We start from the raw sequence: 18,998 nt of genomic DNA on the forward strand, positions 1-18,998 counted from the left end.
AGAGAGTCCAGCAATGTTCAAAACCAGTGGGAGGCTGGTTGCTTGAAGATCTTCACAAAAATAGGGAGTTATTGGTTGTTTGTGAAAAAAATTAAAAGGGAGTTTTAAATTGTTTTACTGTTTTGTAACTTGTATCAACTTTGAGTATTTTTAGTGGATTTGCTTCACCTCTGGACTAGGTCCCATGGAGTAGGTTGTGATAAATCATGGCTGAACCATGTAAAAATGATTGTGTCATTTTTATTATTCTTGCACTTATTCTTGATTCAAATATGATTTAGTTTGAAAAAATTGAATGGGTAATTGAATGGAAAATGAGTAGCAGTAGTTAACTAACTTTCAAATCTCATTCCTCATTGCCTCTTAGAAAAAGCCCTCAAGCATCCATGGTGGCTAGGAAATAGTGTATTAGGACAACGTTTTGCAATGTGTATAAGCCTTGTATTTGTGATTTTTCTTTGTCAAAAAGGATTGCTCAAAGTGGTGGTTTTTTTCTAGGGTTTTGAAGCTTCATCAAGGTTGAAGAAGACCATTCATCTACTTGGGTTTGCAAGTTCTTTCTTAATTATTTTTCAGTCTATGTCAATCCAATATTTGTGTAGCTTCTAAATTTTGAGGTGGTGTTATCTCACTCTCTCCCAAAATTCTAATACTCTACAATCTGATATAACATGTCATGGAAGAATCTAATACCTTTTCGGCATTGAAATTCATGACTCAAGATTTTGTAAGATTGGATAGGTTTGATGGGACTAACTTTATTCATTGGAAATACATGATTAGATTATTTCTCACTACTTTGAAGGTTTTCTATGTCTTGGACATAGACCTAAAATGTAACGACCCAAATTTCCTAATAATGTTTAGGACCTTGATTAGGAGGCCGGGAGGGCCATAATTGATTTATTGTGTTATTATATGATTATATGCATGATTATGTGGGCCATATTATTATATGATGATAAAGGCATGCATGGGTTTATATACTCTGTTGTGAGGGTATTTTGGTAATTTGGCTCATTAAGAGCGTAATTGCATACTTGTGTGTATATTGGTGGGTTAATGTTGAGACCACATTATTATGTGGGTATGTATGCAGCTTGTGGCTCGAGGTGATCCTAACAAGCGGTTTAGCGGGAAAGTCACAGCGGGGATTTATACCCGGCTCGGGGTGAGCCTGGGGGTGTATCTGGGAATTTGGGGAATATATTGGAGATGATTTTATATTGAGAAAAATAATTGGCGATTAGTTGGGTATTGGAAAGTAAGCGTTAAATACTAAAGACATTAAAGGAATTAGCGGGAATTGGGAGTAATGACCAAAATTCCCTTAGGATAATTTAAAGGTTTAGTTATTATTGGGAGGGTAAGGTGGTCATTTGGCTTACTAAAGGATAGGCTATATTCAGCTTTATAATCTTAGTGGAAGTTGTAGATAGACTCAGAAGCTTAAGGAAAAGAAAAGAAGAAGGAAAGAAAGAAAAACAGGACACTTAGAGTTATCTCTCTCTCTCATTCGGCTGGGTCATCTCTTCACCATTCCTTGTGAGTTTTGGAGCTGTAATTCCAGAGTAAGCTCAAGATGGAGCTTAGGGCTAAGGACCTTGGTGAAGCTAGAAGAACTAGCAGGGTTCAGCCAGTCAATTGAGGTGAGTTTTAAGGTTTCCTGATGTGTTTTTCTGGGTTTTAATGAGATGGTTTCTAAGCTTGAGTTTTGGATGGAATAAAGGGATATGAACCTGAGGAGTTGAAGGGCTTGAGGCTGGTTGGATGCTAGGGATAACCTAAGGTCGAAATCCTCCATAGAAGGTAACAAGTTTTGGCTTTGATGTTCTAAGTATCTGAGTTTCTGGTTGAATCTTTCAGTTCTTGGGTTCAATGTTTGTTTTTCTAGTTTTATGATGCATGTGGTTAAGTCTTGTGTTATTGAGTTGTATGGGGTGAGATATAGGTGATGGTAGACTCAATTTGGTGTGTAATTGAGGGTTGGAAGGGTTCCAAGGGGTTTTGGTTTGAGGAAAGTCGAAGAGGGGAAAACAGGGTACTGCTGGTCTATGACTAGCGCTGTAGCGCTAGCCTTTGGGCGCTACAACGCTAGGCTAGGGCTTCCTGGGCGTTTTGGTTCTGCTTGTAGCGCTATAGCGCCCTCCTTAGAGCGCTGTAGCGCTACCCTATCTCCAGGAAGGGGTTTTTGAGTTTTTCCTTAGGGTTTTTGCCCGAAGGCTCGGGGTTTGATTCCACCACCCCGTTTGGTGGAGTTAGGGCTTCCTAGGGGCTCGGGATTGGTCCCAAGGCTAGGTTTTGGATTTGAAGTTTAGTGGTGATTATGATCTATGGTTGTGACTAGGTACACGCTAAGGTTCAGAAGGGATCGTGCTTGAGGATCAATTGAACGAGCTAGCAAGATCTGAAGGTAAGAAAGTTGCACCTGATTATGTGGTTAGGTTGGGACTAAGTGTTCCCTATGTTTGTATGCATTGTTATGTGAATGTGATTAACCATGTGAACATGATGGGACTAAGAGCTCCCTATATTTGTATATCATGTCATGAGGTGGTATTATGCCATGGGACATGCGATAACCGGCCTAAGGGTGTCGGAATCAACACTTGCGCACAGGGCGCGGCTCGGCCACTGGTAGCTGAGGCAGCTTATTTATCACTGAGCTCGGTTAAGCTGGCCGGAGTCAGTGAGTATTACACTGGGGGCGGCCTAAGTGAGCCGAAGACAGTGGGTTAAATAGAGGGTGCGACACTACAAGAAAAAATGTTTTTAATAACACCAAAAATGTGCTATCAAAACATACCATAACACTTTTTGATGTGTTAAGACCGACTATGTTATCGTAGGCCAGGGTACTTTACATAACACTTTATCATTGTTATACAGATGTGTTATTATACTGTCAACGATAACACACTTTCTGTGTTATGTTAATAAATAGACAAGTGTTTAATTATATTATTTATAGTCGATTATATAACACATTTCAATACTTATAAATTTGTGTTATACTACACTTTAGTATAACACATTTTTTGTGTTATACTACACTTTAGTATAACACATTATTTGTGTTATATAATGAAGTTTGCATAGCAAATTTTTTTACATAAAAAATGTTATTGTAATAGATATTATAACACAATTTTCGTATTATTTTAATATTTAGATAAGTTTAAATTCTCATTATATATTCATTTATATAACACTAATTTATTCTATTATATTTCAATTTTTTTTATATAATTAAAATTAACTTTCTAATATATACTAGCATCATCAAATGAACTTGATTTTCAAATAACAAAAAGTAAAAACATTCAACATTATATTAACAATCCACAAATTAGTTTAAAACATTCAACATTGTCATTAACAACAAAATGTTCTTTAAGTATTCAAGTAGTCTTAAATATTCAACATAATGAAAAGTTACTACTTTCAGCACAAAATATTCTACAATTGCCCAACACAAAGCCTTCAACATTAAGTATCATTTTCTCCTCCAATTGATGGAGAAAGAGACATTTTTCTCCTGCAATAGCAGATAAAAGGTAAGGTATATGCTTAAAAAAATTAAATAATATGAATCAAATAATAAAATTGTATACAATATAAGACCTAAGAAAGCAATACCAGGTGAACATACTTCAAAATTCAAAATACTGCTATCACACTGAATAGATACATATTACAGTAAACAAACATTAACATTTTTAGGTTAAAGGGGCCTCAATTTCACCCTAAAGACATCTCTGGTTCAGTTGCTTAATTACTGAGACAGCATGTTAAAACTTTGGGAGATTTGAGTTACAAAAGCATTTAGAATGATACTATTATTTCATGGGTAGATCCATAAAATCTCATATCTCATTTAAAGGAGAGGTGTAATAGAATATGGAGCTCAAACATGAACTAAACTCTAGACCTTAAGTTATTTGGGCACTAACAAGTAATTACAAAATAGTGATACATATTCGCAGAGGATGTTATTTCAAAAAGATGGATTTGGCAAAGTTATTTTGTGTTAAAAATCAGTCTTTTTGACCCTATATAGGATAGACCAGACCCTAGCTCCTTAAAATTTGTTCTAATCAAGTTTACAAATCTATAAGTGATGATCTCCAATGAAGAACATCTCACTTAGTCAAAGACATGCCTAAGATACAAGTTTGAACCTTGTCTTTTTAAAGTATAGGAGATAAATGAAGCTAGAATAGTTTAATTCTCTAATACCATATTATGAAAGAAAATGAAATTGTATTGAATTGAATGAATACAGAATACAAGTGGCACAAATATATGCATGCCACAAAGAAGAATCAAGAAAAGTAAGATACAGTTCTATACTTAAATAAACTATCTGTTTCAACTAATTTAGGCATATAAGGTCCAGTACTAAGCTCAAAATTACTCTCAATAACTTAACTAAACTAAATGCTTTAACTAAATTATATATATATAAGGTCTAGTGCTAAGATTAAAGTATGTGCTATACTTACTAATGGTGACTTTGTACTGTACAGGCATTACAGTCTCAAACCCCAAATGAAACTCTAAAAGCTCCAAGCCAGAGTATAAACAGTCAACTAGAAAAAATTGAAGAAAGACATTTTCCCAAGTTAACAGTTAGAAAAAGAATATTATTACATACAAGCCAGTTATCCATGACGCAAATGGTAACCATTTTGGGCCAGCAAGCTTGGTACTCCAATAGTAGAGACCCCCAGAAGTAGAAGCAGAACAGAAGCTAGATACTAAAAATCAAACACAAAATAAGACAAAAAATATTTCGGATCAAACCACTATATTCACACAAACATATAGAAAAACATAAACAAAATAAAAGAGAGAATTGGTAACTAACAGCTAGCTGGGCATAACTGTGATTAAATTAGCTTTTAGCCAACTAGTACAAGCCATCCCTTAGGTGCCTAAACTCACAACAAGTTAAGTCTATCAATCTCACAGTGTCTATACATGCAATTTATGCCATGAAATACTCCCAAACAGACGAGACAACAACAAGCTAATAACAATATATATATACCAAATGTGTCATTAAATAGAAATTCTTATTTCTTCAAAGTAATCAGACTATAGACAATCAATAGGCACAAAGATGTACATATATATATATTTATAGAAGCTAAACCCACAAAGGATAAGAAATTAAATTAAAAGCAAGAGCACAAGCGTAATTAAATTATAGCCCCTGCCAACTGTCTCAATTCATTTAGCATCCAATGCAACTTCAACATTTAACTTTCATAACCCAAACTTAAAATACATAATTAGTATTTGGTAATTCTACAAAACCAACCAAAAGAAAATAAAAAAATTTATTTAATTAAGACATAAATTTCAATGTGTTCCTGTGAGTATTGATTATTTGGTCTGATGCATGTGTTGATACGTTCCCCACTAACGTTATATACTATAGCTAATATATACTAAATATCAACATACCAAAGTTCTCATTAAAAATCACTAAATTTTCTTAAGTTATCAAGTCTATGACTAACCTAAACTATTCCTGGATCCCATACTTCAAAAAAACAATTTTGAGTTTACTAAACATTGTTTATAATTAGTCATCCAACATAAAAGTTGAAAATTGCAGCAGTGAAAGAAGCTATAAAAACAGAGAAAACCAAAGCACATGCATATCTAGAATTATCAAAGGAAGTACAACATCTGAAGCAAACCTAAATGTACCATCAGAAGCAAGAGAAATGGTAGACATAACAACATCAATAAAATTAGAAGCAGAACAGAACAAGTCTGGCTTTCCTTTTCTAGCTAATTACAGCAACAAGCTACAACACCAACACAAACCAGCCAAAAAATACATGTTGCGAGCAGGACTTTGAGAGAGTTAAATATTGAGAGAGTTCAAAAAAACCTTTAATAAACACAAGAAAATGGTTCAGTTTTTCCCGTACCCAAAGTTGAAAATATAATAACAGTACTTACTAATGTAATATCAAATCCCAAATCCAAATGATAATTTAGATTCTTTGAGAATTATCATCAAACGCCTGGTATGCAACATTTTCATATGCACTTTCTTTTCAGATACCAAAAAACATAGCAGAAATTAAATCACTACTAAGATACCAAAATGAATTAAAAAAAAAAAACTGAAGCTTGAGAAGATGAGATTTTCAGATAACCAATACTAGACTAGTTAGAATCTCACATCCATTACTGGAGGAAGAAACCTAACTAATTAAATAATTAAAAAGAAACTAAGATATACCATAAACAACATGACACAACATTATTTGAAGTAAACAACTAAATTATTGCCAAGAGAAAAGAAACACAGGACTGTGTAATTAACAAATTCCATAATGCTAACCTTCATAAGATCTCCTAGCTCCTCACTACATTCCTTTGAGTAATGATTAAGTTTTATTAATTCCTTTTTATAAATTATTAATGATTTAGATTTTCTTTTCAGATTTTGTCTCAATCATTATCTCACTTTCTTTCTTTTTTTTCCCTGACTTTCAATAAGGTTTTTTTTTTTAAATGGGGTTGAAGGAAGCAGATAGGTTAATCAAATTCTAAACCAAGTGGTGAATTCAAATAAAGTCAAAATAGCAAATTCACTACAATGTTTGAAGATTACTTCAAAATTAAATGTCCACAACCAATTGTTCAAAGAAAATCCTTAAATCAAAACATAAAATCCATCAAAGTAAACTCAGAACAACAATTATAGCATCAGAAAACTTAAAACAGTTAAGTTTCCTACTTCAGAGCTGTGAAAATTGTGACTTTGGTTTATCTTCAACACTAGGTCTAACTGCAGTATTTCTAGATGGATGAACTTTGTTCATATTGGTTTTTCCAATTGTTGGGCTACTCTTTCTTTTTGTTTCAGACTTACTCTGAGAACTAGTTCTATAAGTAATTTATATATACGGTCATTTATTAATATAATTGGTTGTTTCTAATCAAGTGTTACAAAGATTTTAGCAAATTAAATAATATGGGGTAAAAATCAATTTTAATTGAAATTCTTGGATATCTATACCTAAAGATCTAAAGAAACAGATGACTTCCAGCCAAAAGTTAATAGAACCTTGCAAGAATGCTGGGGACGACCAACATATAATTAGTGGTAAGAACAGGTTGCATTCCTGCTGGGTTGATATTAAAAGGAATATAAGGCTCCACTTCAGTGACTAGAGAGTCATCTCTGTGAGCAAAATAAAGTCAGTAAGCTCCAATATGTAGTGCAAATAGCTTCTAAACCCATATAAGTTAATTACCAACCAACATGCAACAGCATATAATTATCTTGCTAATATATCGCATATATTTGGGAAAAAGGAATTATAACCCCAGTTGGCACATGCATAACTTGCTGAATATATGAAGGAATTATAACCCCAATTGACACATAAGTTGATATCAATAATTAACTAATGAGTAGTCTACAACTTTGAGATGATTATCTTACTATCTATTTCTTTTTTGTTAACTTCTAGAATTTAAGGCTTAAAGAATTTTGAAATGGCACAATTAGCTTAGAATCAATATCCATCCCAAAAGGAATGGAGGCATCTACTTGTTAAAATTACTGTTCTAAGTGTATTGGGTCTTGAGGTTTCTACTTTTGTATATTTAATTTTGAAAGTTTTATGAATCTGTTACATTGATTTCCATCATACAATGCATAGTAAATTATCTTAGCAGCATTTAGTCCATCAAGTCACATGCCTGACTGCTGAGACAACATATTGTGCAACAGTTCTGTGTAGCCCATCAGTATTCCAACGCATATAATTAGACTTGATCCTTGACCTGAAATAAATAAATATGCATCAGATGGTACACGGATATGAAGTTAACTGGAATAGTAATAAAACCAGTGTGTGATGCATCCAACATGTCAAGACCAGTACCAAATCCAGATTCTAAGACGGTATCACAAATCCACGTTATTGTCATCGCACCACAAACCAAGAAAATTGAAGTTTCGATCACATGTTTGACTCTGCAGTAGTTTTAATAAAACATTTTGCAATTGAAATAGCCAATTGGCTTCTTGCTAGAAATCATAGAGAGATAATTTGAAGAAAAAATTGCTCACGAAACATTACCCATGGTTGGCTAAAGCATAAACAGGTTAAAAAGCAAGGCAAAAACATATATATTAGCATTGCTTCTCTATACAAAAAGCATGGGATTTCCATAAATAATGAAAGTAAGAGATCTCAATTCCCAACTAGAAAATCAAAACAGAAATATACCAACTAGAATGGGAAGCAAGGAGGATTTTTTAAAGATGTTTAGGTAGGAACACAAGTCCTTGGAAACCTAGTAAATTTCAACTTAGTATCAAGATGATAATTAGAAAAGTTTTTGGTCACAACAAACCAAGTATTAATGATACAATAAGAAATATTACTGACTATCCCTATTGAAAATAGAACATAGAAATTTCAATGTAAACCCAAATCAATTAACAGCAAAACCCACATACAAATATCAAAAATAAAACAGAAGCTACAACAAAAGAGCCCTAAAATACCAAAGATATAAGAGTAAACTGAAAAGAAAGACTACCGGAACTGGTAGGTCCGTACCGTTTCCTTCAAGGTCTCTAGGGGTTCACTCCGTTTGGAACCAAAACACGATGCTTTAACAATTATAAACACAGTTAGTTACCACTTACCAGTTGGTCTTGACAGTAGTAATGAAGAATTGGGAACCATTAGTGTGTGGTTCAACATTTTCCATTGATATAATTCCTAATGGTGAACATAAAGAGAAATTTTAGTAATGATAATATGAAGTTCCTCGGGTTTTGGGTTATCTTTTGAACAATCACCATTTTAGAATAAAAGAAGAAATGGGTCAAGGAGAAGGCCTTTTTAACTTCCCTGGTCCAATGTGTTTTAGTTTGAAGTTTTCATCTACAAATTTAGCACCATAAATCGATTCTCCACCTCATCCATCGCCAAGAGTAACATCGCCTCCCTGGTTCGCATGTAATATGGACATTCTTTCTCACCCTGCGATATAAACCACATAAGATGACCACAAGCAACTATTGCAGCTTTTATATGTTGAAAGGTTAAAATATAGACAGAACAATGATGTTATACTACTCAGATTGGAAGACCAGCAAAGTTAAACTCTAGAACTGGTGCTAATGGTGCTGCAGAAGTCTTTCCTCTAGTGTGGTTATATTTACATGTTTTTCCAAATTTACATCCCCCTGACCTCAAATAATACTGCAAGAAACTCAAGATTTTATAGCACCATAAATCTATTATTAGTCCAAAAGACACATTGCAGTCAAATATGTAGTATTAAAAGAGAGTAAAAAATAATCCTGAAATCTTATAATATATAACTTTTAACATTCAAATAATCAGAATGAATCAAATGAAAAAATTCACCAAACAAGAGAAAAAGATCAAATTATAATATCTTGAATTGTTGTAATTATAAAAACATTGCATTCTGACTGCCCAGGATTTTCTGTGAACTCTTCCCTTTCTTTTACTTTCTCCTTAGCACCCTTCAAAATGATAATTTAAAAATGAAAAACACAAGATAAGTGAATACAATTGAAAAAGAAAAAGAATTTTTTTCCCAAAGAAACTATTTTCTTATAAATATTAAACATAATTCAGCTGCAACGAAAGTATCAAGTCCAGAAGGCAGGAAAGATACTATTCCTCCAAAAGTTAGCATATATACTTTAATTGGGATAACTAGCTTCCTTTCTCCATGCCAAGAGCAAACAATACAGCAAAACGAGTGTCTCTAATGTTATCCATAACCAAAAAAATTCCCCCAACAAAACCCACCAACCATAACACAATCCAACAAAGAAGTACATCATATATATAGATACAAATATCGGAAAAGGTAAAAGAAAAAAAGACACTAAATAGATATCAAGGTTTTCTCCACATTGGCTTAATGCCAACTTTTTGGGTTTTGCTATGTTTGTTGTGGCTGCATAGCCTGCATTGGAGGATTATTGTTTGGATGGAGATTTGAATTTTCAGTGTCACTGTTACTTCAAAACAAACAATGGTGAAAGCTGTGAATTCGAATGGCATTTGAGGGGTTACGGATGGTATAATGAGAGAATTTTTGTGTAGTACTTGTATGATTACAAAATATCTTGTAGTGAAAAAGAAGGTAGTTTTATGAGTGTCGTTTGACTTCTATGCTCCTATTAACACCTGCAAAGTGAAATATATGGGATGTCTACTGTACATGCAAGATATGACTACTATTAACTCCTGGCAAGTGAAAATATTTTGTTTCTTCAATGAAGATGTTGGAGAACCAAAACATGAAGGTACTTAAACTAGGAGATACTGCAGTGAGTCTCAATACAGTGGAAGTGGAATTTGGTAGCTATAGTAGGGAAGAAGAAGAAGAAGAACTCCACACTAAGCAGATTTTTCTTTCTTACACTATGGCGAGGGTTGGTGAGTCAACTACTCTCATTCAAGCTCCCATCAAAACATTTTCTTATCCTATATTTATGGTCATTGAAACAATCTACATCACCAATGCTGGGGTAGATAACAGATAAAAGCATGTTTAACAACATATGTTAACTCTTTAAACCATATCCTTTGCTACACACAATGAAACAGGGCACAATGAACTCATTTTAACGTGTAAGCTGATTTTATAACTTCTTTTATTGATTAATTTTGTTCCTGAGTCCCCTAGATGGTTGGTATGAATCGGATCAAAACTAAGCTTAGAAAACATAGAAACTTTGAAAATTCCAATAGCCCCAATAATATACAAGCAAACAGAGCAAAGTCAACCCAAACATACTTTGGCATCAATGAGTTATCATAAAGGTTTATTTTAACGAGTTTATAAATGATGGTAATAAGCATTATTAACAGAAAAATTATGCTCTACCACAGTGAGCAAGACAAACCTGCACTAAAGTAGTGGGTATATGTGTACATATAATCAAGTGGTGGTAATTGGTGGTGGGGCTATGAGGTTATAAATTGCGGTTCAAGACTAACAAAGATCTTTAACTATTTGTACACATGTACTATTCACTGAATTCCACAGTTGCTCTTTAACTATTTGATACTGAAAATAAGTATACCAATAAAGACTAACAAAGACCACTTCACTTTTAACTTATCCCTCTCTATTCTTATCCAGTTGGTCATATTATATAAAATTTAATTGAATATACACATAAATATAAAAGTAACAACCACCACTTGTTCAATTACCTTACATAGTTAAAAATTCAAGAATCCTCTGACCAAGCTTTAAGCTTCTAGTTGCTGCGTAATCTTTTCCAAATTCTACATGAAAATATTGAATAAATGCTTGTTAATGGAAAGAAAATGTTAGTCATGCAACATAATTGGCAAGAAAGTAAGTGCATGCTAGTAGAGCACTTGGCAAGAGAAGAAGTGATGTGGTGAGCTAGTTGTCAAGTTATTGAATGTTCGCCTAGTCAAGTGTTAATATACATGCATAAGAATTAATCTTCTAGCGGTGGTTAGAATGTATTTCAGCCATTATAAATATTAGTGTGTTAGTAGTTTGTGTCATTTTTCGAATGGTGAGTAGGAATAGTTGTTTACTGTCATATTATTCTTTACTTCTAGTATGTAAAGGCAGAATTTTTTTAATCAAAAGATTTTCCTGGTTCCTTTCATCTTAATGAAAGCATTGTGATCTATTATATATTCATATAGCTATAATATATAGATATAAATTATGTGTACTCCGATTGGTACCTATCATAAGGAAAATTATATATATAGTAAACTAAAGATTGAATAAAAAAAAGATCTTAAAAAAACATTGATCAATAAAATTATTTTGACAATTAACCTCAACAAGTCAACTATCCAATTAATCACAATCCTCTAATGTTGCAGTAATTACACATGTAACAATTTAGTTTTCATCTACAAGTATAGATTTCAAATTCAACATGATAATAAGAATTGAGAGAAAATTTTCTTACCTCCTTATTATATATACGATCCAGAAACAGTAGAGAAAACAGAAACCTAGCAAAACCCAACAAGTAAAAAGGAAAAGATAAAATTAAGCTTTCTCCTTAAGATATTACAACTTCAAAATTTTTGTTAGCACAAAAAATAGCTTGAACAAAAACTAAAAGTACAATCCAAATGTAAATCATTATTTTCAAAATCCTTTTTCTAGAAGAATGGAGAGAACATAATTTTTTACTCAAAGGCATCATAATTTAAGTAAACACACCAACAGATACAATAACGTCCCTAGAGTAAGATACCAGAATGTACTCCACAACTCCAAAGTTAAAATCAAAGTGAAATGTGTACAACTACAAGGTTTACCATTATTCTCATGGGAAGTAAAAGTTAATTGCTTATAGGACTTTCAACAAACAGTTTGTGTGCACTTAATTTGTTTTAAAAAGATTGGCTTCCTATATTTCTTAAATCGAATTCAAATCTCTAGACACTACAAATGCAATATTATAGATGCAATTAACATTAAAGTTCAAACATCATAACCATTGTTGTAAGTAACATTGGATCCTATTTATCTTTTTTTTTTGTCAGAATATATACACAACACAAAGCAGAAGCTTTGAAAAAGTGTAATTTACCTTTGAAAAGAAACAAAAAAAAACAACATTAATATAAAAAAATGAGAAAAAGAGGGCCTGAAAACGAAATTAGAGGGTTTGAAAAAGAGGGTTTCCAGTATTCCTCTGTACTTGCCACCTACATCAATAAAAAACCCAATTATATAATAATTTAAAAACAAAACAACAATAACAAACTAATAAAACATTCACATGACAAATACAAAATCAATCACAAGCACAAGTTAGACAATATTCTTAAAATTTGAGAAAAACAAGAATCTAATATGTATATATATTAATGACTTGGTTAAAATTTATATATAAAACCATAATAATGATAATCGGTTAATATAGTAAATTAAAATTTTAATGCCTGAAATAACACTGTTATATAATTTAGTCATATCATCTTCATTGCAAACTCATATTCACAACAACAATTTTAATTGCCTTTCTTCTGCATATGTGTGAAAAAAGGTCACTAGTATAAGAGATAATTGGAACAAGGCTCCAAGTGGGAGAGCTATGTTAACAAAATTACATTAGCAACTAAGTAAGCTCTCAATTTCAAGGAAACTTGAGTGAACAAAACTTACAGTAGACTAAACTTCAAGTCATTATCACTAATAGATTTCAATCAAGCTAGAATGCATGTTTGATTTCCACGACTAATGAATGACTTATACAAAGCAAAACTCCATATATCTCTATCGACCAAGACCAAGCATTTCATAATATTTTTTATCTTCACTAAGTAAAACAAAATGACCAGTGAACTTTTTTTTAACAATGTTGGTCTCCACAGCCTCAAGGTTTTCATTATCTTAATGCCATCATAAAACATATAGTGCATGGCATCCATAAGTCCTTAAAAAATGTATGTTCCTTTTTTTCTTATAAAAACTATTTCAAGAAGAAAGCAGAACAAAGCTTCAGATGCAGGCTAAGAACCAAGAACAATAACATCCCAGAACATATGTTCTGTAAGTTGAGTAAAAATGTTTCAGATTGGAGAATAGTAAATTGAGTAATCTTCTTAATCTTTGTTGAAAAAAGACAGGGAAATGAGGGATCCAAGAAGCCTAAACCAAAACAAAATTGGAAGCTATATTTTAGGCACAATTTTAGGACATTCATAAACAAAAATATTGAGCATAACAATACATTTTGGATATTTTGATTAACAAACAATCACTTTTTCACAGAACAGTTGCAGCTGTGAAATTTAAAATTTTTTTTGCATGAACTCAACAAATGTCACCAGTCTAGGACAGAGAAAAAAGAGCTAAAGTGAGTGTAATGGGATGAGACAAAACACACTAAAACAAAAAAAACTAATATATTAATGTTAGAGCAACATTAACCATGAATGTATTAAAGTTAATTGGGTTATAAAACATGGCTGGGCATCTCTGTTCTGTCACTAAGATAATAAAATCCAAAAGAAATGCCTTTTAAATTCTAGGACCCGAAGGAAAAAGCTGCAAAAAGCTTTGGAACGTGTAATTAAAAAAGCTTAAGTTTACTCAAAGCTAACAGTAACAATACATGAGAAACCATAACTAAAACTAAATGTTACATATATGAACTCAATTATTATTTGAAAAACATGATTTATAATATGTAATCAGAGTAAGGAACCTTACAAATGTATCTTCTTGTAAGTGCTTTTAATGTTCCCGTTATCATCAATTACAACATGGGTATTACACAAATGTTGCTCATCAGGTCCTTTCTCTTGGAATCCTCCAAGTGATAACCAAATACATGATTCTCTACAACCAATTGATAACATTAGGACACTGAGTGAAAAACAGCACCCAATAACAACACCCAATAAGTCCTTGAAGTATTACTTGATTAAACACTGAGTGAGCCCATGAAAACTTAGTTACTTAGTTGAGTTTTCTACTAACCTTGCTAGAGAACAATATCGTTTCATTATAGGTCCATCTAAAGGTTCTGCTATTTTGAGACTTTCTCCCTCCTTGGCACCAACGAATGCGCAATTTTCTGGAAAACAGATCAATTTCGCCCTAGCTGAAGCTGCTTCCTTCTCAGATTAAATTCAAACATCGGTGAGGGAGAAAGAGAGCTGTTTTTTTTATAGAATGTAGAATAAAATAAAAATTAGTTGCATATATATATAAGCGTGAGAGAGAGAGGCGACTGAGTGAGAACTGAGAAAAACACCACAAAATAGGAGAGAAGGTGAAGAACAGACATAAAAAGAAAAGAAAAACAAAAAAACTAATTACATATATATGTATATACACACCTAAGAGAGCAAAGTTAGAGAGATGAAGGGGAGAGAACCTTCACAGGCGAGGTGAGCATCCAGGCGGCGTGCATGAGGCAGTAGAGTAATTTGGGGGAAAACGATTTTTAGGGATTTAGGGAAATGAGAGAAATGGGGATTTGTGGAAACCCAAACACAGCTCTGCTGAGAAATGGGGATTTCTGTTTTGGGGTATTGAGAAGGGAAATGAGAAAAGAAAATTGGGGCTCATTTTTTTTAGTGAGAGAAGAGGCGGGAGACAATTTCAGGTTGGTGCCTTTACCGAATGACTTATGCTAAGAAAATATAATACTTTTTCAATAGTATTATGTTCATGTGTTGTGGAAAGTGATTTTTGGTGTAGTGCGACCTAAGGGCACCGACCCTGAATATTGTTTGATGGATGTGATAAACTGTTGATTCTGAACGTGAATACTGTGTTATGAATATGATTGGTTGACTGTCTACATGACAAATTGTTAATCTGTTGAGTGTTATCACTGATTGGATAAATGTTATGAATTGCCGAATTCCTGGTCGTGCATTGTGGAATATTTGATTAATGATGTTGATCTTGCTATGATATCATGCTTTCTTGCTGGGTCTCGGCTCACGGGTGCTACGTGGTGCAGGTAAGGGCAAGGGTATGCTGAATCAACCATGAGTTGGAGAGCTCTGAGGGCGAGGTGTACATTGTCAGCTGCTCGGCCACCACGGTCGGGGAAATTGTATAGGGACGGAAGCCTAAAATGTGTATTTTTCCATTAGAGTGGCCTGAATTGTTTATAACTTTTGGAATTTTTTGTAACTAAGTCATCTAAACCCTGTTTTAAGTTTCCATGTATTAAACTGTCATTTTTAATGAAAATAGCTTGTTTGTGACCAAAATCTCTTACTCCTAATCCGTTGATGACGTTGGATTCACATTTTGTTTAAATGACTTGATTATCAAGTCTTGCACTATTTTAAACACACAGTGTAACGGTCTTGGTTATCCAGGGCGTTACATAAAATCATTGGAAGAGGCCAAGGAAGATGATACTCAAGAAGTTGTCTAGGAATGGAAGAAGCACGAAGAAGATGAATTGATATGTAGGGGTAACATCCTCAATGCTCTTTTGGATAGGCTCTATGATCTCTACACCAACACCAAGACCGCCAAGGAGATTTGGGAGGTCTTGGAAAATAAGTACAAAGCGAAAGAAGAAGGTATTGAGAAATTCTTTATTACTCAATATATGAAATTTAAATTTCATGATGATAAATGTAAAGCCCTACAAATTAGGGTTCGTTACCATGTGTGTTTAAAATTAGTGCTGGACTCGGTAGACAAGTCATTTGGGCTAAAACATGTGATTAAGCCGCTAAGGGTTCAAGTATTAAAAAAATTGGTCAAGAAGTAAACTTTTCCATTAAACAAAACTTTAGTCTTTACATGGGATCCCGAAACACAAGTTTAAAAGTTGGTTACAACCCAAAGATTACAAAATAAACCAGCCTAGGCGCCAAAATGGGGTCCAACCCTAGCTCCCCTGTTATATCCCGGTCGTGGCAGTCGAGCGGACAACATATGTACCCATCAATGCTATCGATCTCCAACTCATGGCTAGCCAAGCTTCTCCTTACCCTTACCTGCACCACAAAGCACCCGTGAGCCAAAAGACTCAGTAAGAAAACATATTCAAATAATTCACAGAGTAAAACAACAGGCTTAGCAGTATTAATTGGAACTAAGCATAAACACTATACAGATCAGCAGCCATAGGGTTACACAAGTGTATGTTGCAGTTCCTTTTATTCATATGGCATCCAAGCCAGTCAAGTGCTTAGTGCACTCCCGGGGTGGCCCAGCCATGGCAGCCTGAGATCAACGCGCATATTGCCGGTCTCGGCTCATAAGCCGAGTCTTGCAGATCCTCAAATTATAAGTCAAGCCTCATAGACCCCTGACTTATAAGTCAAGCCTTAAAGACCTCAACTTGTAAGTCGAGCCTTGAAGGCCCTCGACTTATAAGTTGAGCCCCTTAAACCAAGTATGCCCTGGACTAGCATGCCGATCTTTAATCAGATACAACAACATATCCTCGGCTTATAAACTGAGCTTCTTTGCCATAACAAGAAATCACATAATACATTTATCGTACATATAGATACAATGCATTACAATACTTTAAAACATATATACACAGGCATAATCATAATCATGCGCATTTATAGGGCCAACACCCAAATCAAGACTATGTCCAGCATTCAGGCCAAGCCCTAACCATGTTTATCACATATTGGGTACAATTTTCTTACCTTTGGTCCAATTACAAGTTACCAATGAACGATCCTCGAGTCTGATCCCTGTTCCAAGCCCCTAGCGATGACCTAGTCACAACCACAATATAAGATCCCACCAATAATGAGTGAATAAAGGCTTCCGGACCGAGTCCTAGACTTTGGGGAATCGAGTTCAACTAAATCGGGTAGTAGGATCGATCCTAAGCCCTTAGGGTTGAGTTCCCGCACTCAAAAATCCACTCGGGGTTCAAAACCCCTTAAGTGTCGTGGCCCCAAGCCTCTGTGCTGCAGCCCACCCCAAGACAGAGGCTCGGCCTCCCTTTTTACTAAGTTCCATGGTGCACCCTCGCGACGGAGCCCTTTCCTGGCCCCCTGGGTTCAAGATGGCCACGACACCCCAAGAACAGGGTCACGACACAACCCTTCAAACCTAGAATTCTTGGGTTTCCCTTCAACCAAACCCAATAAAAATCACCCCAAATCAAAACTAAAATCTTAATTCAATTCCCATAACAGATTTAACATTTTTCCAGTAACAAACCCAACCCAAAACCTGATGGAAAACTCATCAATCACTCAAAATCAATCTTTGAATCCTCTCACATGCAAGCTTTAAACTTCCTACAGAAGTCAATATAATTGACATAGAAATATTAAGTTCAAGCCCTTACCTCTAAGATATGCTCAACCCTTAAATGATTCCCAAGCTCAGCCAGTCCAATCCTTCAAGCCCTTAGTCTAGAATCCTCCAAATTTCCTCAAACCTCCAAGTACCACAAGAGGGAGAGAGACCCGAGAGATAGGGAGAAAGAAAGTTGAAATATTATGTTTCCTTCTAAGTGTTTCTAAAGTCTTAGTTGCCTAAGACTCAACTTAATCCTTTGCCAAAAAGTCCAAAATTCCCTCAAGACTGTCTTACATCCTCTAGTGTCATCAAGGGAAATTCCGTCAATTGCCACTTCCCGTCAAATCATCGAGTGTTCCACTAATTTCCCTAACTATCTCCAAATAATAAGTGTTTAATCTTTCACTACCCGATAAACCTCAGTAATGTGCTAAGGTACCAAAATAACCCTAGGTTCACCCCAAGCCGAGTATTTAACCCCGTTGTGACTTTTCCGCTAACTTGCTCACTAGGATCGCCTCGTAACGAATAACCCAAATATATCCACATAATAATGTGGTCTCAATCATACACACGCATATTTACAATTTTACTGTCAATGGGTCAAAATTATGAAAGTTCTCTTCTTATAAGAAACGACCCACATGCATATCTAAGATTTCTAAACATGCAAGCATAATTATATTATATTATAATTCACATAATGACATGATCATAATACATAAGCACACAATTAAAATAATTATTGCCTCCCGGCCCCCTAATCCATGCACTAAGCCAAATTAGGGAATTTGGGATGTTACAACTATCCCCTCCTTACAGGAATTTCGTCCTCGAAATTTTACCCGAACAGCTTAGGATACTGATCCCGCATGGTTGATTCCAACTCCCAGGTCACCTCTTCGGCCTTGTTGTTCCTCCATAATAACTTAACTAAATATATGGTTTTATTCCTCAGGACCTTGTCCTTTCTGTTTATTATATGTTCTGGCTGCGCCCTCAAAGGATAAGTCTGTTTGCAGCTCCAGATCTTCATAGCTCAGTACATGAGTCCCATCAAATACATACTTATGCAGCATCGAAATATGGAACACATTGTGCACGGGTGACAGCGCCGGAGGTAACACCAATCTATAGGCCACTTGACCGATCTTTTCTAGGATCTCAAAAGGTCCTACGAATCTACG

At 34.4% G+C, this 18,998-nt stretch overlaps 1 protein-coding gene and 1 long non-coding RNA gene across 21 annotated transcripts; both read right to left on the reverse strand.

The window, feature by feature from the left end:
* Positions 1 to 3,349: 3,349 nt before the first annotated feature.
* On the reverse strand, positions 3,350 to 7,212 carry LOC133788279 (uncharacterized). Its single transcript, XR_009873176.1, has 2 exons — positions 4,658 to 7,212; positions 3,350 to 3,538 (listed from the first exon to the last, which is right to left on the reverse strand). It is a non-coding gene; the product is annotated as an uncharacterized LOC133788279 (long non-coding RNA).
* Positions 7,213 to 7,410: 198 nt separating this feature from the next.
* Positions 7,411 to 15,210, reverse strand: LOC133788277 (deaminated glutathione amidase, chloroplastic/cytosolic-like). 20 transcript variants are annotated; one of them, XR_009873174.1, is made up of 8 exons: positions 14,901 to 15,203; positions 14,539 to 14,717; positions 14,269 to 14,397; positions 12,008 to 12,758; positions 11,259 to 11,333; positions 8,696 to 9,035; positions 7,923 to 8,014; positions 7,411 to 7,821 (listed from the first exon to the last, which is right to left on the reverse strand). XR_009873174.1 is itself a non-coding variant. In XM_062225699.1 (6 exons), exons 1-5 carry the CDS (start codon positions 14,972 to 14,974, stop codon positions 11,298 to 11,300), a joined length of 411 nt encoding a protein of 136 aa, XP_062081683.1. In that variant the 5' UTR covers positions 14,975 to 15,210; the 3' UTR covers positions 7,411 to 9,035; positions 11,264 to 11,297. The 20 variants fall into 20 exon arrangements, 3 of the variants coding, with proteins under 3 accessions (XP_062081683.1, XP_062081681.1, XP_062081684.1); XR_009873167.1 differs by adding an exon at positions 9,482 to 9,547 and having other exon boundaries at positions 7,411 to 9,035; positions 11,264 to 11,333; positions 14,901 to 15,205; XR_009873168.1 differs by adding an exon at positions 9,129 to 9,257 and having other exon boundaries at positions 7,411 to 9,035; positions 14,901 to 15,205.
* Between the last annotated feature and the right edge of the window lie 3,788 nt (positions 15,211 to 18,998).

Source organism: Humulus lupulus, chromosome 7, assembly GCF_963169125.1.
Source record: "Humulus lupulus chromosome 7, drHumLupu1.1, whole genome shotgun sequence".
NCBI lineage: Eukaryota > Viridiplantae > Streptophyta > Magnoliopsida > Rosales > Cannabaceae > Humulus > Humulus lupulus.